The sequence below is a fragment of the Scyliorhinus torazame genome, chromosome 22 (assembly GCF_047496885.1).
Source record: "Scyliorhinus torazame isolate Kashiwa2021f chromosome 22, sScyTor2.1, whole genome shotgun sequence".
Lineage (NCBI taxonomy): Eukaryota > Metazoa > Chordata > Chondrichthyes > Carcharhiniformes > Scyliorhinidae > Scyliorhinus > Scyliorhinus torazame.
In genome coordinates this window covers 47781560-47803754 of record NC_092728.1, presented here as the reverse complement: position 1 = coordinate 47803754, position 22195 = coordinate 47781560, and the positions used below count along the sequence as shown (strand labels likewise).

Genomic DNA, 22195 nt, shown 5'->3' with positions numbered 1-22195 from the left:
AGGTGGACGTTGGTTTGCTTTATTTTAGTCTCCTCTGGTGCCCGGGGTCATTGCATTGTTTACTTAAATGTTGCCTTTTTGTTCCCGGGGATGGGTCATTAGTATGTAGATGATTCTGCAATTTCGGTCTTGTCTGAGAGCTACAGCTCTAATCAACAGACAGACCTTGCACCTGCTTACTTTCTCGGTATTGTCCATTTTCCCTGCATTCTTTGCAAAGTGTCCATTTTGTAATCGGGACGTGGCCATCCCAGATGGCTACACCCTCTATCCCAAGGTGAACCCTAGGGTCCTATGGACACCGACCAGGAGGAGGGGGCACTGGGTGCCAATCCAGAACAGGGTGGCACAACGGGGCCCGGTGTCCTCCGGCCCCAGAGGACACCCATCAGGGACATCGGAGGCAATAGGAGGCAGCAGGCTGCCTCCACCTCTGGTGTGCATCCTGGGGACACACTTAGGAGCAGCAGTAGAGCATGGAAGGCTAAGCAGATCGAGGATCACTGAGAGGGCACTGGCGGGGAAGGGGGTAAAGGGGGGGAGAGTGCGATGAAAGGGGGAGTGAAGGGGTGGGAATGGTGGTGCAAATCCATTGGGGGCCATGGGCAGTTGTGGAAATCATATGTACGGTATTAAAAAACTTTGCCCTCGGGAAATATGATGCCTCTGGCACTTTCTTCAACAATGTGGCCGAGCCGACCACCAATCTCCTGTCCAGCCCCAGGCACACCACATGCAGATGATGGGTGTGAGCGACCACTCCGCAGACTATGGCATAGATTTAGGAACACGAGCCGTCAGTGGCTTATCACCCCACCCTCACCTGCCCTCGACAGTGACCCCGCTGACAGTGCTGACACAGTCACATAACCTTGGAGTGATGTTACATAGATCCTGCAAGAGTGGAACAGGGTGGATGAACGAGGGGGCGGTGAGTGGGGACGGAGTGAGATGACAGATGAGGCCGCTTCCTATATGAAGCGGGTGAGGATGAGGGCCTCCCTGGCTCTCTGGGCTTGCCAGACCTTCGCCACTGCTACCTGTCCTCCAATCTCCGGCTGTTCCTGTGGGTCTGCCCCGGGCATGTCCTTCAGCCCCTCCTGGTCCTCCCCCTCCATCTCCTGCACGCTTCCCCACTGCTTTGCCAGGTTGTGGAGGGTACAGCAGACCAACACAAGCGGGGGACCCTCTGGGAGGTATACTGCAGTGCACCACCAGAGCAGTTGAGACATCGGAAGTACATTCTGAAGCATCCGATGAACTGCTCAAGCCCGGGTAGTCGCATGGGCCTTGTATCGGGTCTTCACATCGGTCACCGGCCTATGCACGGACATCATTAGCTAGGTCCTCAGCGGGTACCCCCACCCCAAGAGCCAATCAGCCATCGTGGGGCTGGCCTCGAAAAGGCCAGGGATGTCCGATTGCCCCAGGATGTAACTATTGTGTATGTTCCCTTAGAAGTGTGCATGATCTTCATGTGGTGGTCGCACACGAGCTGCACGTTCAGGGAGTGGAACACCTTCCTGCTCATATAGGGCACTCCCTGATGGCCCGGTGAGTGCAAGGTGACATGCGTGCCATCTATTTTGCCCTGGACCTGGGGCATCCCGGCAATGGCAGAGAATCCTAATGTCCGGGCATCGTATTGGGCTTAATCCATGTTAAAAGTTTATGCAGTTCACTGCCCGGGCAAACAGGGCATCCTGGATGCACTTGTGGGTTGTAGCTTGTGAGATGCGCCACAAATTCCCCCTCAAGCCCTGGAATGATCCAGAGACAGAGAATGTCAGAGCTGCGGTAACTTTCACGGCCCCTAAGACCATGAGGACATGGCATAGGTACCGCACCGTCCCCTTGTTGAGGCGGAACCTCCTGCGGCACACGTTGTCCATAACCTGTTCAAACGAGACGCCTGCACACCTTGGGCCTTCGGCAGCCTCAACCTCTGGATCCCTACCTGATGGGCAGCTAGGTCTTCAGGATGTGTGGCGGAGCCCTGGAGCCACCGCGTCGAGCCTCTGTCAATGCTGCTGCCTGCGCCTGACCTGCCAGCAGCATCACGAGGGCAGCATCCGTGGGGTCCAAGATATCATCCATCTCGTGTAATATCTGTAAGGAATTGGAGAAGGTGAGAGACTGAAAACCAGCGGTATCTTCCAACCCGGGACCCTCGATGAACGGTTGCCATCTCCAGGCGAACCTCTGAGTTGATTCTGTCAAGGCAAACTTGATTTTTTTTCAAGTCTGAGAAACCCTGCCATATCGCTGACCCACACTCCTGACTTCGGGGGCTCTGAGTCCCTCCATCCCAGCAAAATCCGTCTCTGGGCCACCAGGGAGAAGAAGGCCAGGACATCAGCCCACCCCCCACTCCCGACCCGGATCTTCCGATACCCCAAATATTGCCAGTTATGGACTCGGAGTTACCCTCCCTTCCAGGACTTCTGACGTCTGCAAATCCCTGCCAGAATACCCTCAATATCAGACATGCCCAAAACATATGTACATGGTTCATCGGGCTACCCCCACAACGCCCACATCAGTCGTCCTCCTAAAAGAACCAGCTCATCCGGGCTGCCGTCATATGGGCCCTGTGGACCACCTTGAACTGGATCAAGCTAAGTCTGGCACACGACGAGGATGAGTTCACTCTTCAAGGCTTTTTCCCACAGTTCAATTTCCAGCTCTCCTCCCAGCTCCTCTTCCCACTCGGTCTTCACCTCTCTGATAGGGGCCTCTTCCCACTCCATCAACACCTTGTATCTCTCCGTAACCCTCCCCTCTCTCACCCCTTATCCTGTGGTCCCCTCGTGGGGGAGGCGAGGAAAGCTTGGAACCTGCCTCTGTACAAAGTCCCGCACCTGAAGGTACCGAAACCCGTTCCCACCCGGCAACTCAAACTCCTCCTCTAGTGCCTCCAAGGTCAGAAAGCCCTCCTGGATGAATAGGTCCCCAAATCTTGGGCCGCATGGTAGCACAAGTGGATAGCACTGTGGCTTCACAGCGCCAGGGTCCCAGTTCGATTCCCCACTGGGTCACCGTGCGGAGTCTGCACGTTCTCCCCGTATCTGCGTGGGTTTCCTCCGGGTGCTCCGGTTTCCTCCCACAGCCCAAAGACGTACAGGTTAGGTGGATTGGCCATGCTAAATTGCCCTTAGTGTCCAGAAAGGTTAGATGGGGTTATTGGGTTGCGGGGATAGGGTGGAAGTGAGGGCTTAAGTGGGTCGGTGCAGACTCGACGGGCCGAATGGCCTCCTTCTGCACTGTATGTTCTATCTCTCAATCCCTGCCCCCTGCCATCTCTTAAAGCCCCCATCCAGCCTCCGGGGCAAACCGGTGGTTGACACAAATCGGTGACTACACTGACTCCCCCTCCAATCTCATGTGCTGCCTCCATTGCCCCCACACCCTTAGGGCTGCCACCACCACAGGGCTTGTAGAGTACCAAGTGGGCGAGAACGGCAGAGGCGCCGTTAGTAAATCCTCCAAACTCATACCCTTGCAGGTTGCCACTTCCACTCGCTCCCAAACCGACCCCTACCCCACTACCTACATCCTGACCATCGATATGTTGGCTGCCCAATAATAGTTAATAAAGCTCGGGAGGGCGACCCCGTTCCAGGAGTACCTTCTTTACTCTCTGGGTTTTACCCGCCCACGCAAAACCCGATATCGCCACATTCATTTTCCTGAAAAATGCCTTTGGGACAAATATCGGAAGACTTTTAAAAATGAAGAGCAGATTCGGAAGGACCGTCATCTTCACCGTCTGGACCCTTCCCTCCAGCGTCAGCGGGAGCATGTCTCATCTGAGGAAGTCCTTTTTCATTTGATCGACAGCTTTGCCCAGATTTCTTTTTTTAAATTTAGAGTATCTAATTCATTTTTTCCAATTAAGGGACAATTCAGCATGTCCAATCCACCTACCCTGCACATCTTTTTTGGGTTGTGGTGGCGAAAGCCTTCCAAACACGGGGAGAATGTGCAAACTCCACACGGACAGTGATCCAGACCTGGACCCGGGATCAAACCTAGCTTTGCCCAGATTTAACTTTGGAGCTGCCCCCAATCCTTAGCCACTTTATCTAAAACTCCTCTCAGCCACTTTAAAATTCCTTCAGTCTCCCTTCCTGCCCCCATCCCTGGATCACGAACATCTCGCACTTTCCCATATTTAACTTGTAGCCTGAAAATCGCCCAAATTCTCTGAGGATCTCCATGATTTTGGCCATCTCCCCCCCCCCCCCACCGGATCTGTGACATAGAGCAGCCAGTCGTCCGCATAGAGAGACCCTGTGCTCCAGCCCCCCTCCCCCGCCAGGCATTCGATGATCTAAGGGCCATTGCTAAGGGCTCTATGGCCAGGGCAAACGGTAATGGGGAGAGCGAGCATCCCTGCCTTGTCCCCGTACAGATACCAAAGTATTCTGACCAGACTCTGTTGGTTCTTACATTTGCCACCAGGAATTGATTCATACCCTCCTCCTAAGATTCTGACTCATATAGTCGACTATAGAATTCACGGGACACGTCGTTAACTGCTCCCGGGTCCATCACTACCTTCCCCCTCATATCCTTTATTTTCCCTATTTCTCTCGCCGCCTCCTGCTTCCTCAGCTGATGTGACAGCATCCTGCTAGCTTTCTCCCCATATTCATATATTGCCCCTTTTACCCTCCTCAGCTGTCCCTCCGCCTTACATGTGGAAAGGTGCCCAAATTCCATTTGGAGTCTCTGACGCTCCTTTAAAACATACAACATACAGTGCTGAAGGAGGCCATTCGGCCCATCGAGTCTGCACCGATACACTTAAGCCCTCACTTCCACCCTATCCCCATAACCCAATAACCTCTCCCAAGCGTTTTGGTCATTAAGGGCAATTTATCATGACAATCCACCTAACCTGCACGTCTTTGGACTGTGGGGGGAATTCGGACTACCCAGAGAAAACCCAAGCAGACACGGGGAGAACGTGCAGGCTCCGCACAGACAGTGACCCAGCAGGGAATCGAACCTGGGACCCTGGTGCTATGATGCCACAGTGTTATCCACGTGCTACCGTGCTGCCCCTCGAGCTCCTCATTCGGAGACTCCGCATATTTCCTGTCCACCTGTAAGATTTCTCCTACCAGCCTGTCCAGCTCCGCCCGTTCAGTCCTCTCCCTATGGGCCCGAATCAAAATACATTCCCCTCTAATAACCGCCTTCAATGCCTCCCACACCACCCCAGCCACAGTCTCTCCGTGTCTGTGTCATACCCCCGAATAGCCTCCCTCACTCGCTCACAGATCTCGTCATCCGCTAACAGTCCTGCATCTAATCTCCACTGCAGGCGCTGGTACTTTCCTGCAGGTCTATCCAATGTGGCGCATGGTCTGACACCACAGTTGCTGAGTACTCCGTGTCCCCTTCAAACACTGGCTGTCGTGCCTCAAAGGGTAGTTCAGGACGGCCACGACTGCACCTACGGAGGACCAGAAACTGCATGTTCTCCACTCGAGGGTGAGTCCAGAGATCTACACCCTCATCGAGGATGCGGACGATTTTGAGGCCGCAATGACCCTGCTGAAAGGACACTATATTCGCCCAGTAAACCAGGTCTGCGCCCGACATCTGCGAGTGACGAGGCGACAATTCCCCGGGGAATCGCTGGAGGAATTCTACCGTGCGCTCCTGGTGTTAGGTAGGAACTGCGACTGCTGCAAGTTTCAGCCAGCGAACACACACAACATTTGATCCGGAACGCATTCGTTGCAGATATGCTGTCCTCCCAAATCCGCCAGCGGCTGCTAGAAAAAGAGACACTAGGCCTCAAGGAGGCACGGGCCCTTGCCACCTCCCTGGATGTGGCCTCCCGAAGCGCCGGCGCTTACGTACCCGACCACGCGGCAGCCCCTTGTGCATCGTGGAAACCCCCCCCGCCCCCCAGTGGCCGACTCCGGTGCATCCCCCCCCCCACAAGCTTGTGCTGCGCGACTACCGGGGGGCCCCGCTGCTATTTTTGCGGGCAAGCCAAACACCCCCGGCAGCGCTGCCCGGCCCGCTCCTCTACCTCCAAAGGGTGCGGCAAAAAGGGCCATTTTGTGGCGGTATGCCAGGCCCGGGCGGTCACCACGGTCTCCGGAGGCGAACCGGGACCACCACCCCAACTCTCTCCACAAGCCACGTGCGGCCAACGGGCGCCGCCATCTTCCTGTTCCAGAGCCATGTGCGGGCCCCAGGCGCCGCCATCTTGTTCCCCAGGGACCATGTGCGACGGATGGGCGCTACCGTCTTGCACACCCCCATCCATGTGCGACCAGTGGGCGCCACTATCTTGGCTGGCGTCTCCGGACCCTGATTCGGATGACCACACATCGCCCGAGGAAAACCTCCAACATTTGCCACAACCTGCCTCAGTGACCCTGGACCAGTCTTAGCCCCGAACGCTCTCGACCGCGACGACGACCATGCTCAACAATGGGCATAAAACATCCTGCCTGATCAACTCCGGGAGCACAGAGAGCTTCATACACCCGAACACGGTAAGGCGCTGTTCTCTTCCCATCCACCCAGTTAATCAAAAAATCTCCCTGGCCTCCGGGTCTCACTCTGTAGAGATCAAAGGATTCTGCGGAGCGAACCTCACAGTCCAGGAAAGGGAATTTAAAAATTTCCGCCTCTACGTCCTCCCTCATCTCTGCACTGCCACGCTCCGAGGGTTAGATTTCCAATGTAAACCCCAGAGTTTAACTTTGAAATTCGGTGGCCCTATACCCCCCCCTATACCCCCCTCACTGTCTGCAGCCTCGCGACCCTCCCCCACTGCTCCAAGGCCCTGAAACGCTGGCTGGGATTTTTTTCATATGCCCAGTGGGTCTCCAACTATGCGGACAATCCACGTTTTTTCCACTGTCGGCAGAGTCCCGCCAGCCTTCAGCCGCATCAAAGTGGACATGGCAAAGGCCACGATGCACGCAATCGATGAATCCCTTCCCTTCCGAGTCGAGAGCGATGCGTCCGACGTAGGTCTGGCGGCCACCCTCATCCAAGCGGGCATACCCGTGGCCTTCTTACGCACCCTCCACACTTCAGAAATCCGCCATTCCTCAGTTGAAAAGGAGGCCCAGGCCATAGTAGAAGCTGTGCGGCACTGGAGGCATTACCTGGTCGGCAGGAGATTCACTATCCTCACTGACCAACAGTCGGTTGCTTTCATGTTCGATAATGCACAGCGGGGCAAGATAAAGAACGATAAGATCTTACGGTGGAGGATCGAGCTCTCCACCTACAACTATGAGATCTTGTATCATCCCAGGAAGCTAAACGAGCCTCCTGATGCCCTATCCCGCGGCACATGTGCCCACGCACAAGTGGACCGACTCCGGGCCCTCCACGAGGACCTCTGCCACCTGGGGGGTCACTCGATTTTTCCAGTTCATTAAGACCCGCACCCTGCCCTACTCCATCGAGGAGGTCAGGACCGCCACCAGGAACTGCCAAATCTGCTCGGAGTGCAAGCCGCACTTCTACAGGCCAGAGAAAGCGCACCTGATAAAGGCGTCCCGTCCCTTTGAACGCCTCAGTATGGACTTTAAAGGGCCCCTCCCCTCCACCGACCACAACACTTACTTCCTGAACGTGATTGATGAGTACTCCCGGTTCCCATTCGCCATCCCCTGCCCCGCCATGACCGCAGTCACCGACATAAAAGCCCTCCACAGTATCTTTACACTGTTCGGTTCCCCCACCTACATACACAGCGATAGGGGGGTCCTCCTTTATGAGCGACGAACTACGTCAATTCCTGCTCAGCAAGGGCATTGCCTTAGAGCAGGACGACCAGTTACAACCCCCGGGGAAACAGACAGGTAGAGAGAAAGAACGGAACGGTCTGGAAGACCGTCCTACTGGCCCTATGGTTCAGGAATATCCCAGTCTCCCGCTGGCAGGAAGTTCTTCCGGATACTTACCACTCCATCCGATCACTGCTGTGTACCACAACCAACCAGACACCTCACGAATGTCTCCTTGTCTTCCCTAGGAAGTCCTCCTCCGGGACCTCGCTCCCAACCTGGCTGGTAGCTCCTGGACCCATCCTGCTCCGCAAACACGTGCGGGCGCAAAAGTCGGACACTTTTGTTCGAGAGGGTCCACCTTCTTCACGCTAACCCTCAATACGCCTACGTGGCATACCCCGACGGCCGACAGGATACGGTCTCCCTACGGGACCTAGCGCCCGCTGGGTCCCCACCCACACCCCCACCACCAACCCCACCCTCCCACCGGCGCACCCCTCAGCCGCCCCCTTCCCAGGTGGATCGGTTCTCCCACTGGTCCCATCTAGGGGTGAGGAAGCTGCTGAAGAAGCTGAAGTCACGCTCCCGGCGCCACGGATGCCTGGGCCGGCGCCTGCATCACCTCCGAAACTGCGACGATCGCAGAGGACGACCAGGGCCCCTGACCGACTAATTGCTTCATTTTGAATGTAAATAAATACTGTAAATAGTTGCGACATGTAACGAGGCAAAACACTGTACTAATGTATACCGGGTACCACCATAACCTCAACCTCTACCACTGTATAACGCGAGACCACCACCCCCGCCGGACTCTTTTTTTTTTTAACATGGGGTGAATGTGGTAGTCGGTATTACGGTACCCAGATTGATGCTGTAAGACCATTGGTGTGGGAGGTACCTGAGACAGCAATATCATTGGTGAAGCCTGCCTGCTGGTTCCGCCCAGTAAGGCGGAGTATAAGAGCCTGTGTCTCCCTAGCAGCTGCATTCTGTACCTGCGCTGATAGGGGAAATATCTAGTCCAATAAAGCCTTCAATTGCCATCCAATCTCGCTTCTGGAGTTATTGGTCGAGCATCAAGGATGAGAAAAAATTTATGCAAAAACCCAAGCATTTCTCTCTCCCCCCCCCCCCCCCCCCCCCCAGAACGTCGCTACTTAAAAACATTTTTTTACTGTACCTCGGTACATACAGCAACGGATCAAAATCAAATCAATCCGAGAGATCCTTCTTTTCCCGATCACCGCAACTTAAATTACAGTGAAAGGCTGAGATTGTTTAAATATAGAGCAACGCAAAACTTTTAACTCAGACCACTACCGTCTAGATTTTAGTCATTATGCCTCTACCAGATTATTATCCTTCATGAAGACCGCCACTTATTCAAGCGAGCCAAATTATAGTTCCCGGTTCTCGTAGGTCACCCAAAGACGGGCCAGGTAGAGCAGTCCAAATTTTATTCACTTTGCATACATGACCGCCTTAAACCTTATTAAATCTCACCCTCCTCTTTGCGAGTTCTGCTCCCAAGTCTTGATACACCCGGATCTCAGCCTCTTCCCACATGAACCGTTTCGTCTGCCAGGCCCACCTCATAATGCGTTCCTTGTCCAGGAACCGATGCAGCCTCATCACCATCGCCCTTGGGGGCTCACGACCCTGGGGTTTACGCATGAGCACCCTGTGAGCCCGGTCCACCTCTAACGGCCTGTCGAACGCATCTTCTCCAGCATCTTTCCCACATACGATCCCTCCTTTCCCTCTGGCAGACCGACGATCCGGATTTTCTGCCCGTGAGAACGATTCTCCAGGTCCTCCACCTTTTCCAACAGTTGTTTCTGCCGATCCTGTAAGATATTGATTTCCATTGCCATCGCAGTGGACTGCTCCTCTTGTTCCGCCGCCAGCTCCTGCAACTTTTGGATCGCCTGTCCCTGGGTCGTCACTTTCTCCTCCACCTGGTCGACCACCTTAATCAAGGCCACTGCCCAGGTCAGGTCCTCTGCACACTCATCCGAGTATTCAACCCACTGATCCATCGTCCATTGAGCTGGCTTGGTCGAACTTTGCTTCTCTGCCATTGCATCCATCAAACTCTGAACTTCACTTCCAACCAACTTTTGATTTCTTCTTTTATGATTGTTTCTTGGGTGCAGCTCCATAAACCAGGGGTGTCGTCGTCTCCTCTCGCTTTTATCCACTTATGTTGAAAAATTCTTACGGAAATCCAGCTTAAAAGCCATTAAAAGACCACTAAGAGTGGGAGCTGCTAAATGTGCAACCGTTCACTCCATGGTCGTCACCGGAAGTCCACACGTAACGTTGCCTCTACCTGACCCTGGTCCCTCATAGGTGCACAAACCCACTCTCCAGTCGCGTGAATGTCACTGGTGCTGGGGCCTAGACCCTGAGGGTTTGGATGTTGGCCACTGCGTCCATGGTATTGCTTCCTGCAGTGCTCAGATACAGTGTCTAGGCATCATGGTCTGATTGGGATGCCGGGTAATAACTCTCAAATGCTACATGGCACGCCTATACCGGGAATCCATTCTGGAGCTGCGAAATGCTCCCTTAACTACGATGGCCAATTCCCTATTAGCATATTAGCAACAGGCTTCAGCTGAGTGGCCAAAGGCCTCTACGGTCAGTGGTAGTTATGGGTCGTCGGTGGGGCAGACAGGCAAGGGCTGGGGTTGCCCCCGTAACGGGTCCATATGACTCATGGGGTGGCATGACGGATCCGCGGACGCTGAGATACCCATTCCCCCCAGCCCTTGGCCGACCCCCACCCACCGAAAGCGACTCACCCTGACTGAGGCTAGTTCCCCCACGGGCTGTGCTCCCTCACCCCCGCGCACCAGGGCAGCATCCCCAGTGCCCCCGGGCTCATTGCCTGGAAGCAAAGATGACTACCCACCTCGTCGGGTCCATTTCACCAGCTTCACGTTTTTTTTTTTAAAGTACTAATTGGCGCTCATGTGACCACTTGGATCACGGATCTAGATAGGGTTCGCTCCCGTTAATTGTTTGGAGATTGGCCTTAAATGGTGATTATTGGTTTCTCGCCAAGCTACAGCAGGATTCTGATTTCTCCAATGGGAGCGGGCCGGTTATGTCGGAAACTGATTGGCGCGGTTCTTGATTTTGGCTTCTCCCATGATCTAATGGACGTATCACGCTCATTGGCACACGGCAATTAAATCGTGCCCTAATATTTAAGAAAGTTGACAGAGGAAAAACAGGAATTATGGGCCAATTAGCCTGACATTTGATGTTGGGAAGTTGCTGAAGTCCATAATTAATGATAGGGTGACCGAACATCTTTACATTTTTGAGCTAATCAGAGAGGGAGCTAGCATGGATGTTTAACGGGTAGGTCATGCTGGATGAATCTTATTGAATTTCATAGAATTCCTATGGTACAGAAGGAGGCCATTTGGCCCATCAAGTCTGCACCAAACCTCCAAAAGAGCACTCCACCCAAATCCAATCCCCCCGCCATCCCCATAACCCCACCTAACCTACACATCCCTCTGCACTAAGAGCAATTTAGCATGGCCAATCCATCTGATCTGCATATCTTTGGACTATGGGAGGAAACCGGAGCACCCGGAGGAAACCCAAGCAGACACTGGGAGAATGTAAAAACTGCCCACAGACAGTCACACAAGGCTGGAATTAAACCTGCGTCCCTGCCGCTGTGAGGCAGCAGTGCTAACTACTATCCCACCATGCTGCCCTGAATTTCTTCAATAAATGGGGCGGCACAGTGGCTTCCTCCCAGAGTCCAAAGATGTGCAGATCAGATGGATTGGCCATGCTAAATTACCCTTCGTGCCAAGGGATGTGCCGGTTAGGTGGGGTTATGGGGGGGGGGGGGGGGGCGGGGGGGGGCTTGGACCTGGGTGGAGTGCTCTTTCGGAAGTTTGTTGCCTCACAGCTCCAGGGTCCCAGGTTCAATTCCGGCCTCGGGTGACTGTGTGGAGTTTGCACTTTCTCCCCGTGTGATTCCTCCGGGTGCTCTGAGTTTCCTCCCACGGTCCAAAGATGTGCAGGCTAGGTGGATTGGCCGTACTAAATTGCGCCTAAGTGGCCAAATGTTAGGTTGGGTTACAGGATTAGGGTGGAGGCGTGGGCTTAAGTAGGGTGCTCTTTCCAGGGACTGGTGCAGACTCGATGGGCCGAATGGCCTCCTTCTGCTCTGTAAAATCAATGATTCTATGATATTAGAGGTCAGGAGAATGCTCTTGAATGTTTTGGGGATTTCCAGAAGGCATTGATAAAATTCCTCATTAAATTGGAATTGAAGGCAACCTGGTCAGGAAGTTTCTAGAGAGGTAGGAGACGAAGGGTAAATAACACAATGGCAGTGCCTTAATTGACAGATATGATTAGTGGATCTCACAAGTATCAGTGTGAGGGCCTCAACTTTTCACTATACGTTAAATACTTAGATGATTGAAAGAAAACCACATTCCAAAATTTACCAATGACACATTGTGTAATAGTGTAAACTGATATGTAGAATGACAAATAAAATGAAAATCGCTTATTGTCACAAGTAGGCTTCAAATGAAGTTACTGTGAAAAGCCCCTAGTCGCCACATTCCGGCGCCTGTTCAGGGAGGCTGGTACGGGAATTGAACCGTGCTGCTGGCCTGCCTGGGTCTACTTTAAAAGCCAGCTCTTTAGCCCTGTACTATAGTCGTTTGCTAGGACACAACTTGAATATTGCTGAAAAAAATATTATTTTTTTTGGTCAAAACTTTTCATCAGAACATTTCACAAATCCAAGGAAGCCAACAAATTTATGCTGTATGAGACGAGAATGCTGATTGGTTGGCAAGTGGACTCTGGTAGTGGCATTGCTGTGGAAATGCATCTGTTGGTGGTGACTGACAGTTAACTGCCAAGCATTGCTTGAAATTTAAACCAAGCCGTTTGACTGATTGGTCAAGGAATTGTCCAGAGGAATGAACCAGCAATAGCTCACATCTTTCGCGGTAAAACATTGATTACCTTGTATTCTGTTCAATTTAGTAGACTGCATTAACTGCTCACAATGTGGTCCGTCCGCTCTTCACTGGGGATGTAAATCCTGTCTCTTCCCCCCCCCCCCCCCGCCACCCCACTGATAAGTAGAGGCATCCTTCTCTCCCCCCCCCCCACAACAGCACGCACGCAAAAGGGTGACCCAACCCTCCCCTCCCCCCAACCAGCATCTCCATTACCCTGCATTGATGCGGACCACAATGTTTATAAACATGTTTTGAATGACAGCTCCTCGCCACAGCAAAAGGTGCTAAGTGATTTCTGCTATGAATAAAGGAAGTGAAACCACTTAGCTCCTGTTGATGTGGGGAGCTATCAATGATAGCAGAAGTGTTTATAACCATTGTGGTTAGTGTCAAAGCAGGGTGCTTGAGGTACATTCAAGCATGAAGGGAAAGATAGATAAACAATGGACCAAGCACATGTCTATGGAGGATTTAAACTGTCAATCACTGACTAGTGCAATGTATTGCTATGTAAAATTGAATGGGCGTTTTGCATTTCAAAGGCTGTCAGGACATTTGAAGCCCTTTCAAGTGTACTAATTTTCGACGAAGCCTCTGACACTTGTAACAGCTGCTGTTTTAAACACTTCTGTCTGAGGCAGCAGATGTTAGGGAACGTAAGAGAAAATGCAGTGATCGTTCACTGTACTGCCTGAACTGCTCTTTTGCTTTCAGGTAGGGTTAACTGATGTGGGCCTCTGATGTTGGGGGGGCGGAGGGCGATGGGATCACCCTCACGTGTCCTGTGGAGGGGGCTGACCTGTGGTGGGGAGTATTTCCCTTGTGAGCGGGGGGTGGGGGGGGACACTCAGAGTGGCGACCCAATACAAGGATTCCAACAGAATCCAGCAAGCTCTCTCCCCCCCCCCCCCTGCCATGCATATATTTGTATGGTTAAGGAGAGAAATTTGCACCTGAGTGAGACCAATCCCGATTCTCCACTTTTGGGGGCACTTAGGGCTAGATTCTCCGGTCCCCCAGCCACATTTTTTTTTTTTTTTTTAATTTTTCCTTTTCTGAGTTACCAAGCCAGGGCTCAGAGTGTGGGTCAGGAGCGAACCCCTAATCCAGCTCCTCGCCTGCTCCAAAAAACTAATTCAAATTGAATCGAATTCATGGTCCCCACAAGAGAGACATATCAGATCTGAACCCAAAGGCTCAATCTACTGACACTTGATCTTAGCCAAAAGGTCGAGAAGCGATTGCCCAGCCACATTTTTATCGACAGCGTGAGGTAGTGTTCAGTTCGCTGCAAGCAGGATTCTCTTCCTGCTGCTGTCAGTGAGATTTCCCACTGAAGACACCCTACACCACCCGAAACCCAAGGGCAGGGGTTCGCTGCCAATGCGAGCAGAGAATCCCGCTGCCGGCAAACGGCCGAAGAATTCCAGCCTTTGTCTTCAGAATGGAGAATCCAGGCCCTTTTGTCCATCTTTGAACCAAGGCTGTAATAACGTCAAAAGCTGAGTGGCGCTGACAGACCCAAACTGAGCATTGGTGAGCAGGTTATGACAGCAAGTGCTACTTGAAGGCAGTGTTGATGGCCCCTTCCATTAATTTACTGATGATTGAGAGTGCACTGATGGGGCAGTGATAGGCAGGGTTGGATTTGCCCTGATGTTTGTGGACATATCTGTACACTTTTCCACATTACCAGGTAGATGCCAGTGTTGGAGCTATATTGAACAGCTTGGCTAGGGGTGCAGCAAGTTCTGGAGGACAAGTTTTCAATACTATTGCCGCAATATTGTCAGGACCCATAGCCTTTGCAGTATCCAGTGCCTTCACCGGTTTCACGTGGAGTGAATCGAATTGGCAGAAGACTGACATCTGTGATGCTGGTGACTTCGGGAGCTGTACTATAAGTTTAAAGTCAGATTAGTTACAGTGAGTGAGGAGCAGAGATATTGAGATAGCCGATGTCACACTGGCAGTTCTCAATGAAAGAATCTGGAGAAATTGAGAAACCAGGGATATACCAATTGTTTTACAAGCATTTCACTTGCTAAAATGATTGATTTCCAAGTTTGACTTGTAGCATACAAACAAAAATATTGAAAGATTTAACAACTGGAGCCCAGTTCCGTTTTAAATCATACTAGACTTTGTCTGATTCTGTAAAGGGAAATTGCAAACTTCTTCTCTCTTGCAGGTTGGAAGTATGGAGACATTTGACTATTCTTTCACTAAATCTAAAACGAAGGTAACAATCTTTGTTTGGTATTACTTAAATAATGCTCATTTACATCCTTCTCGTTCCTTCTAGAACCAGCTTTCTACGAACTTTGACCCTTCACCTAGGTTTCTTAAATTAAAATAAAATGTTCACTGATCAGGAACTAGTTTTTTTTAAAAATATTTTTATTCTCCTTTTTCACATATTCTCCCAAATTTGCACCCACCAACAATAAACAATAAGCACTAAAGAATATAATATCAATCCCCATATCAACAACAACAATCCCATCCTCCCACCAACTCCCAAACAACTGCCCACATGTTAACATAAACAAATAACAAAAAAGAATCCGGAATCACCCATAGTCACCATTAACACATACGGTCCCCCTCCCTCCCAACCCCCCACCCCCAACTAATGTTCGATGTTATCCAGTTCTTGAAAGTGCATAATGAATAACGCTCATAAATTGTAGAACCCTTCCATCCTTTCCCTCAGTTCAAACTTAACCTTCTCAAGAGTCAAGAATTCCAGCAGGTCCCCCCCGCCAGGGCACAGGGTGGAGAGGTTATTCTCCGTCCCAACAGGATCCGCCTTCGGGCGATCAACGAAGCAAAGGCTACAACATCTGCCTCCGCACCCGTTTCCAGCCCAACCTGGTCCGACACCCCGAATATGACCTCCCGAGGGCCCGGGTCCAGTTTCACATGCACCACTTTAGAGATCACCCCAAAAACCTCCTTCCAGTAATACTCCAGCTTTGAACAGGACCAAAACATATGAACGTGATTTCTCCCCCCCCCCCCCCCCACCCCCACCCCCCAGCACCGTTCACACACATTTTCTACCCCCTCATCCTCTCATTTTTTTTTTAGAATTTACAGTGCAGAAGGAGCCCATTCGGCCCATCGAATCTGCCCTTGGAAAGAGCACTCCACTCAAGCCCATCCCACCTCAACCCTATCCCATTGACCAGTAATCCCAATTAACCTCTTTGGACACTTGGCAATTTGGCATGGCCAATCCACCTAACCCGCACATTTTTGAATTGTGGGAGGAAACCGGAGCACCCGGAGGAAAGCCACGCACAAACGGGGAGAACGTGCAGACTCCACACAGTCCCGGACCCAAGCAGGGAATCGAACCTGGGACCCTGGAGCTGTGAAGCCACTGTGCTGCCCTAAATACTCTATATACCACCTTCAGCTCTATCAGCCCCAACCTCGCGCATGAGGTGGAGGCGTTCACTCTCCGGAGCACCACACTAGAACCCCTTCTCCATACCCTCTCCCAACTCTTCCTCCCACTTTGCTTTGATCCCTTCCAGTGGTACCTTCTCCTCTTCCAAAATAGCCCCCTAAACCGTCGACACCATCCCCTTCTCCAGTCCCCCTGCCGTCAGCACCTCCTCCAGCAATGTGGAGGCCGGCTCCACCGGGAAGCTCTATATCTCCTTCCTGGCAAAATCTTGAACCTGCATGTATCTAAACATTTCCCCCTGCTCCAGCCCACACTCCGGTCCCAGCTCTTTCAATCCTGCAAACCGACCCCAAGAAACAAATCTTTTAGTGTCTTAATCCCCTTCTCCTCGCATTTCTGAAAATTTCCGTCTCACTTCCCTGGCTCAAATCCGTGGTTCCCCCGAATTGGCATTTCCCTTGACCCTCCTCCAACCGAAGAGTTGGCGAAACTGCCTCCAAATTTTCAATGAAGCTATTATTACCGAACTCCCTGAGTATTTCCCTGGGGCCATCGGGAGCGGCGCTGTTGCTAGCTCCTTCAATCCCGACCCCCTGCACAAACTCTCCTCCATTCTGACCCACTGGGAATCAACCCCTCTGACCCAGCTCCGCACCTTCTCTACTTTCGCCGCCCAGTAGTAATACATCAGGTATCAGGAACTAGTTTATGTGTGAATTGATCTGAATGACTGATTTTAATGTGAATAGGGAGGTTCAGTATTTTGAATACAGGTCTTGATATATTTGCAACCATGCATACACTTTCCTATTAGTATGATACCTGCACGCTGTTAGTGCAGATACCTTTTAATAATTATGTACCTACCTTGCATCAGCTTGGATCAGTTACTGCTCTACACTGTTTGTCCATCACACCTAAATGTAGCCAGGTCTACCTTATTCTTTTGAATTTAACTAAAAGCACAGCATGAAAATCTATAAAATGAGAATACATTCAATCTTAACCAAATTGTTTTTTATTGATATAGTCTTGCTGTACAGAGGAAGAAATGAAACTTGTGGTGAAGGATAAAGCCGAGGTAACAATTCTTGACTTGAGGGAGAAGAGAAAAATGTACAAGATTATAGTAGATATGTTAGCAACCAGGATGTGGTTGGATCAGTGAATCAAATGCATTTATTCAGAACTGTTCCATAATTTAAGGATACAAGTGCAGTGGCGAAGACCGCAAGAAAGAATGGCACTGAACAGGGTCTTTCCCAGTGCTCTTTGATCTATATGCACTCCCTAAATAAAGATTATTTCAATGCATAACCTTTTAGCTCATTCTCAGGATATGGTGATCAATGCAAATGTTGACATTTATTGCCCATCAAAAGCTGCTCTTGAGGAAATGTTGATGGTGGTGAGCTCTGTGTTGAACCACTCCTATGAATCATGAAGGTATTCCCAAAATGTAGTTAAGTAGGCAATTCCAGAATTTTGATCAAATACTGATGAAGCTGTACCAATGCACATCCAAGAGCATCATGTAGACAGTAGACACTGGAACCATGATGTGAAAGTGGTGGATGGGGTGCTGACCAAATGCATTGCTTTGTTCTTGATGTCCAGTATCTCGAGTACAGTTGGAGCCAAACTCCTTCGAGCAATATTTTATCACATATCTGAAATTGAATTTGTAGGAGGTTGAGAGGCTTTGTGATGTTCGGGGATGGAAGGTGGATAAAGTGGAAGGTGGGCCGGAGCTGCAAGAGTTCATTAAGCGCTGTTTTGAGGAGCTGCGGAAAGAGATGCTGGCGCCTATGCTGTCGGCGATTGAAGGATTAGGGATGACCCAGAAGGCCCACGAGGTAAAGATCCAGGAGGTGCAGAAAAAAGTTAATGAGAACGAGGACGAGATCTTGGGCCTGGCGGTGAAGGTGGAGGCGCACGAGGCGCTGCACAAAAGGTGGGCGGAAAGATTCGAAGACCTGGAGAACAGGTTGAGGAGAAAGAATCTTCGGATCCTGGGTCTCCCTGAAGGAGTGGAGGGGGCCGATGCCGGGGCATATGCGAGCACGATGCTCGAGTCGCTGATGGGTGCAGAGGCCCCTCCGAGGCCTCTGGAGCTGGATGGGGCACATCGGGTGCTGGCGAGGAGGCCCAAGGCTAATGAGCCGCCAAGGGCGATTGTGGTGAGGTTTCACCGTTTCATGGACAGAGAGAGGGTCTTGAAATGGGCCGAGAAAGAGCGGAGCAGCAGCTGGGAGAATGCGGAGATCCGAATCTACCCGGACTGGAGCACAGAGGTAGCAAAGAGGAGAGCGGGTTTCAGCCGGGCCAAGGCGGTGCTGCATCGGAAAGGAGTGAGATTCAGAATGCTGCAGCCAGCGCGATTATGGGTCACATTCAAGGATCAACATCACTATTTTGAAACGCCTGAGGAGGCTTGGACCTTTATTCAAACTGAAAAGTTGGTCTCAAACTGAGGGTTTGTGAGGGTCGGGGTTATGTTTGTTGTACATAGGGTGTCAATCACGTGCAGGAAATGTTCCACGGGTTGGGTGACGGATGGGGATGGGGAAAGGGACCGAGTGAGAAGGCTGTACGAGACGGTGGGCGCTGGTGCTGGAGGGAAGGGAGGCTCGGGGATGGGGAAATGAGACAAGGCCGTGACAGGAGCTGCGCCAGAGGGGGCGGGGCAGGCTTAGTAAAGCGCGGGCTTTTTCCCGCGCTAGGGAAGGACGGAGGGGGGGGAATGGAGGAACGCACACTGATTGGGAGATTCCCACACGGGGGGGTCAATGGAACGGCGGGGGAAGCCGGGGTCAGCAGGAGTCAGCTGACTTACGGGAGTGCTATGGGGGGAGCGAAAGAGCTAGACATGGGTCTTGGGGGGGGGGGGGGCGGAATAGGGTTGCTGCTGCACTGGCCGAGGGGGAATTGGACACAAGAGGTGGTCGGGGCGGGGGTCCCCCGTCTGGGGGACTGGAGGGTGAGGGCGGCGCGGGCATGGGACTAGCGGGGGGGGGAGGCCCCCCAATCCGGCTGATAACGTGGAATGCGAAGGGCCTGAATGGGCCGGTAAAGAGGGCCCGAGTGTTCGCGCACTTAAAGGTACTGAAGGCAGACGTGGTCATGCTCCAGGAGACACATTTGAAGGTGGCGGATCAGGTCAGGTTAAGAAAGGGATGGGTAGGACAGGTATTCCATTCGGGGATGGATGCGAAGAACAGAGGGGTGGCAATATTGGTGGGGAAGCGGGTGTCGTTTGAGGCCAAGAATATCGTAGTGGACAATGGAGGTCGATACGTGATGGTGATTGGTAAGTTTCAGGGGACGTGGGTGGTATTGGTAAATGTATACGCCCAGAACTGGGATGATGCTGGATTCATGAAGCGTATGTTGGGGCGCATTCCGGACCTGGAGGTAGGAAGCTTGATAATGGGTGGGGATTTTAATACGGTGTTGGACCCAGCACTGGATCGCTCCAGATCCAGGACCGGAAAGAGGCCGGCTGCGGCCAAGGTGTTTAGGGGGTTTGTGGACCAGATGGGGGAGTGGATCCGTGGAGGTTTGCCAGGCCGCAGGCCAGGGAATTTTCTTTTTTCTCCCACGTGCACAAAGCCTACTCCTGGATAGATTTTTTTGTTCTGGGCAGGGCGCTGATCCCGAAAGTGGAGGGAACGGAGTATTCGGCCATAGCCATTTCAGATCACGCCCCGCACTGGGTGGAACTGGAGTTGGGAGAGGAGGGGGACCAGCGCCCACTGTGGCGTCTAGATGTGGGATTATTGGCGGATGAGGAGGTGTGCGGGAGGGTACGGGGGTGCATTGAAAGGTATTTGGACACCAACAACAACGGGGAGGTGCAGGTGGGGGTGGTATGGGAGGCGCTGAAGGCGGTGATCAGGGGAGAGTTAATCTCCATCAGGGCTCATAGGGAGAAGATAGAGGGCATGGAAAGGGAGAGGTTAGTGGGGGAGATTTTAAGAGTGGACAGGTGATACACAGAGGCCCCTGAAGAGGGACTACTTAGGGAAAGGCGACATCTCCAGACGGAGTTCGACCTGTCGACCACAGGGAAGGCAGGGCACAGTGGAGGAAAGCGCAGGGGGAGACGTATGAGTATGGGGCGAAGGCGAGCCGGATGCTGGCACACCAGCTCCGTAAGAGGATGGCAGCGAGGGAGATAGGTGGAGTCAAGGATGGAAGGGGAGCTACGGGGCGGAGTGTGACGAAAGTAAATGAGGCATTCAAGGCCTTCTATGAGGAGCTGTACAGATCCCAGCCCCCAGCGGGGGAAGAGGGGATGCGACGATTCTTGGACCAACTGAGGTTCCCGAGGGTGGAGGAGCAGGAGGTGGCTGGTTTGGGGGCACCAATTGGGTTGGAGGAGCTGATCAAAGGTCTGGGGAGTATGCAGGCAGGGAAGGCCCCGGGACCGGACGGGTTCCCGGTCGAGTTCTATAGGAAGTACGTAGACCTGTTAGCCCCGTTGCTAGTGAGGACGTTTAATGAGGCAAGGGAGGGAGGGACCCTGCCCCCGACAATGTCTGAGGCGACAATCTCTTTGATCCTGAAGCAGGACAAGGACCCACTGCAATGTGGGTCGTACAGGCCCATCTCGCTCCTCAACGTGGATCCTAAGTTGCTGGCAAAAGTGCTGGCTACGAGGATCGAGGACTGTGTCCCGGGGGTGATTCACGAGGACCAGACGGGATTTGTAAAGGGCAGGCAGCTAAACACCAATGTGCGGCGGCTCCTAAACGTGATAATGATGCCATCGGTGGAGGGAGAGGCGGAGGTAGTGGCGGCTATGGACGTGGAGAAGGCCTTTGACCGAGTAGAGTGGGAGTGCCTCTGGGAAGTGCTGCGGAGGTTTGGGTTCGGGGGAGGGTTTATTTGTTGGGTTAAGCTCCTATACAGAGCCCCGGTGGCGAGTGTGGTTACGAATCGGCGGAGGTCGGAGTATTTTCGGCTGTATCGTGGGACGAGGCAGGGGTGCCCCCGTCCCCCCTGTTTGCATTAGCAATTGAACCCTTGGCCATGTCATTAAGGGAGTCTAGGAAATGGAGGGGGGTGGTCCGAGGGGGAGAGGAGCATCGAGTGTCGCTTTATGCAGACGACCTGTTGCTGTATGTGGCGGATCCAGTGGAGGGGATGGTGGAGGTCTTGCAGACTCTAAGGGAGTTTGGGGATTTTTCAGGCTATAAGCTTAATGTAGGGAAGAGTGAGCTTTTTGTAGTACAGCCAGGAGACCAGGAAAGGGGGATAGACGATCTACCGCTGAGGAGGGCGGAAAGGAGCTTTCGGTACTTGGGGATCCAAATAGCTAGGAGTTGGGGGGCCCTACATAAACTTAATCTGACGAGGCCGGTGGAGCAGATGGAGGAGGACTTCAAACGATGGGACATGTTGCCGCTCTCATTAGCGGGTAGAGTGCAGTCGGTCAAAATGGTGGTCCTCCCGAGGTTTCTTTTTGTGTTCCAGTGCCTTCCAATTGTAATCACCAAGGCCTTTTTTAAGAGGGGTAGGCAGGAGTATTATGGGTTTTGTGTGGGTGAATAAGACCCCGAGGGTAAGGAGAGGGTTTCTGGAGCGCAGTAGGGACAGAGGAGGGTTGGCGTTGCCGAATCTGGGTGGCTACTACTGGGCAGCAAACGTGGCGATGATCCGTAAGTGGGTGATGGAGGGAGAAGGGGCGGCATGGAAGAGGTTGGAGATGGCGTCCTGCAAGGAAACGAGCCTGGGGGCGCTGGTGACGGCACCGCTGCCACTCTCGCCGACAAGGTACACCACGAGTCCGGTGGTGGCTGCAACGCTAAAGATCTGGGGCCTGTGGAGATGGCATAGGGGTGCAATGGGAGCCTCGGTGTGGTCCCCGATCAGGGGTAACCATCGGTTTGTCCCAGGGAGGATGGACGCGGGGGGTTTCAGAGCTGGCATCGAGCAGGGATTAGAAGAATGGGGGACCTGGTCATTGATGGGAC

At 52.5% G+C, this 22195-nt stretch overlaps 1 protein-coding gene across 3 annotated transcripts in view; it reads left to right on the top strand.

Annotated features, from left to right (window-relative positions):
* Positions 1–22195, top strand: part of LOC140398808 (uncharacterized) — a 195347-nt gene that overhangs the window by 145435 nt on the left and 27717 nt on the right. For all 3 annotated transcript variants that reach the window (XM_072487776.1, XM_072487775.1, XM_072487774.1), the window contains 2 exons: positions 14991–15041; positions 17248–17298. In XM_072487776.1, the coding sequence (XP_072343877.1) occupies positions 14991–15041; positions 17248–17298 (102 nt within the window). The remainder of the gene's footprint in view (positions 1–14990; positions 15042–17247; positions 17299–22195) is intronic.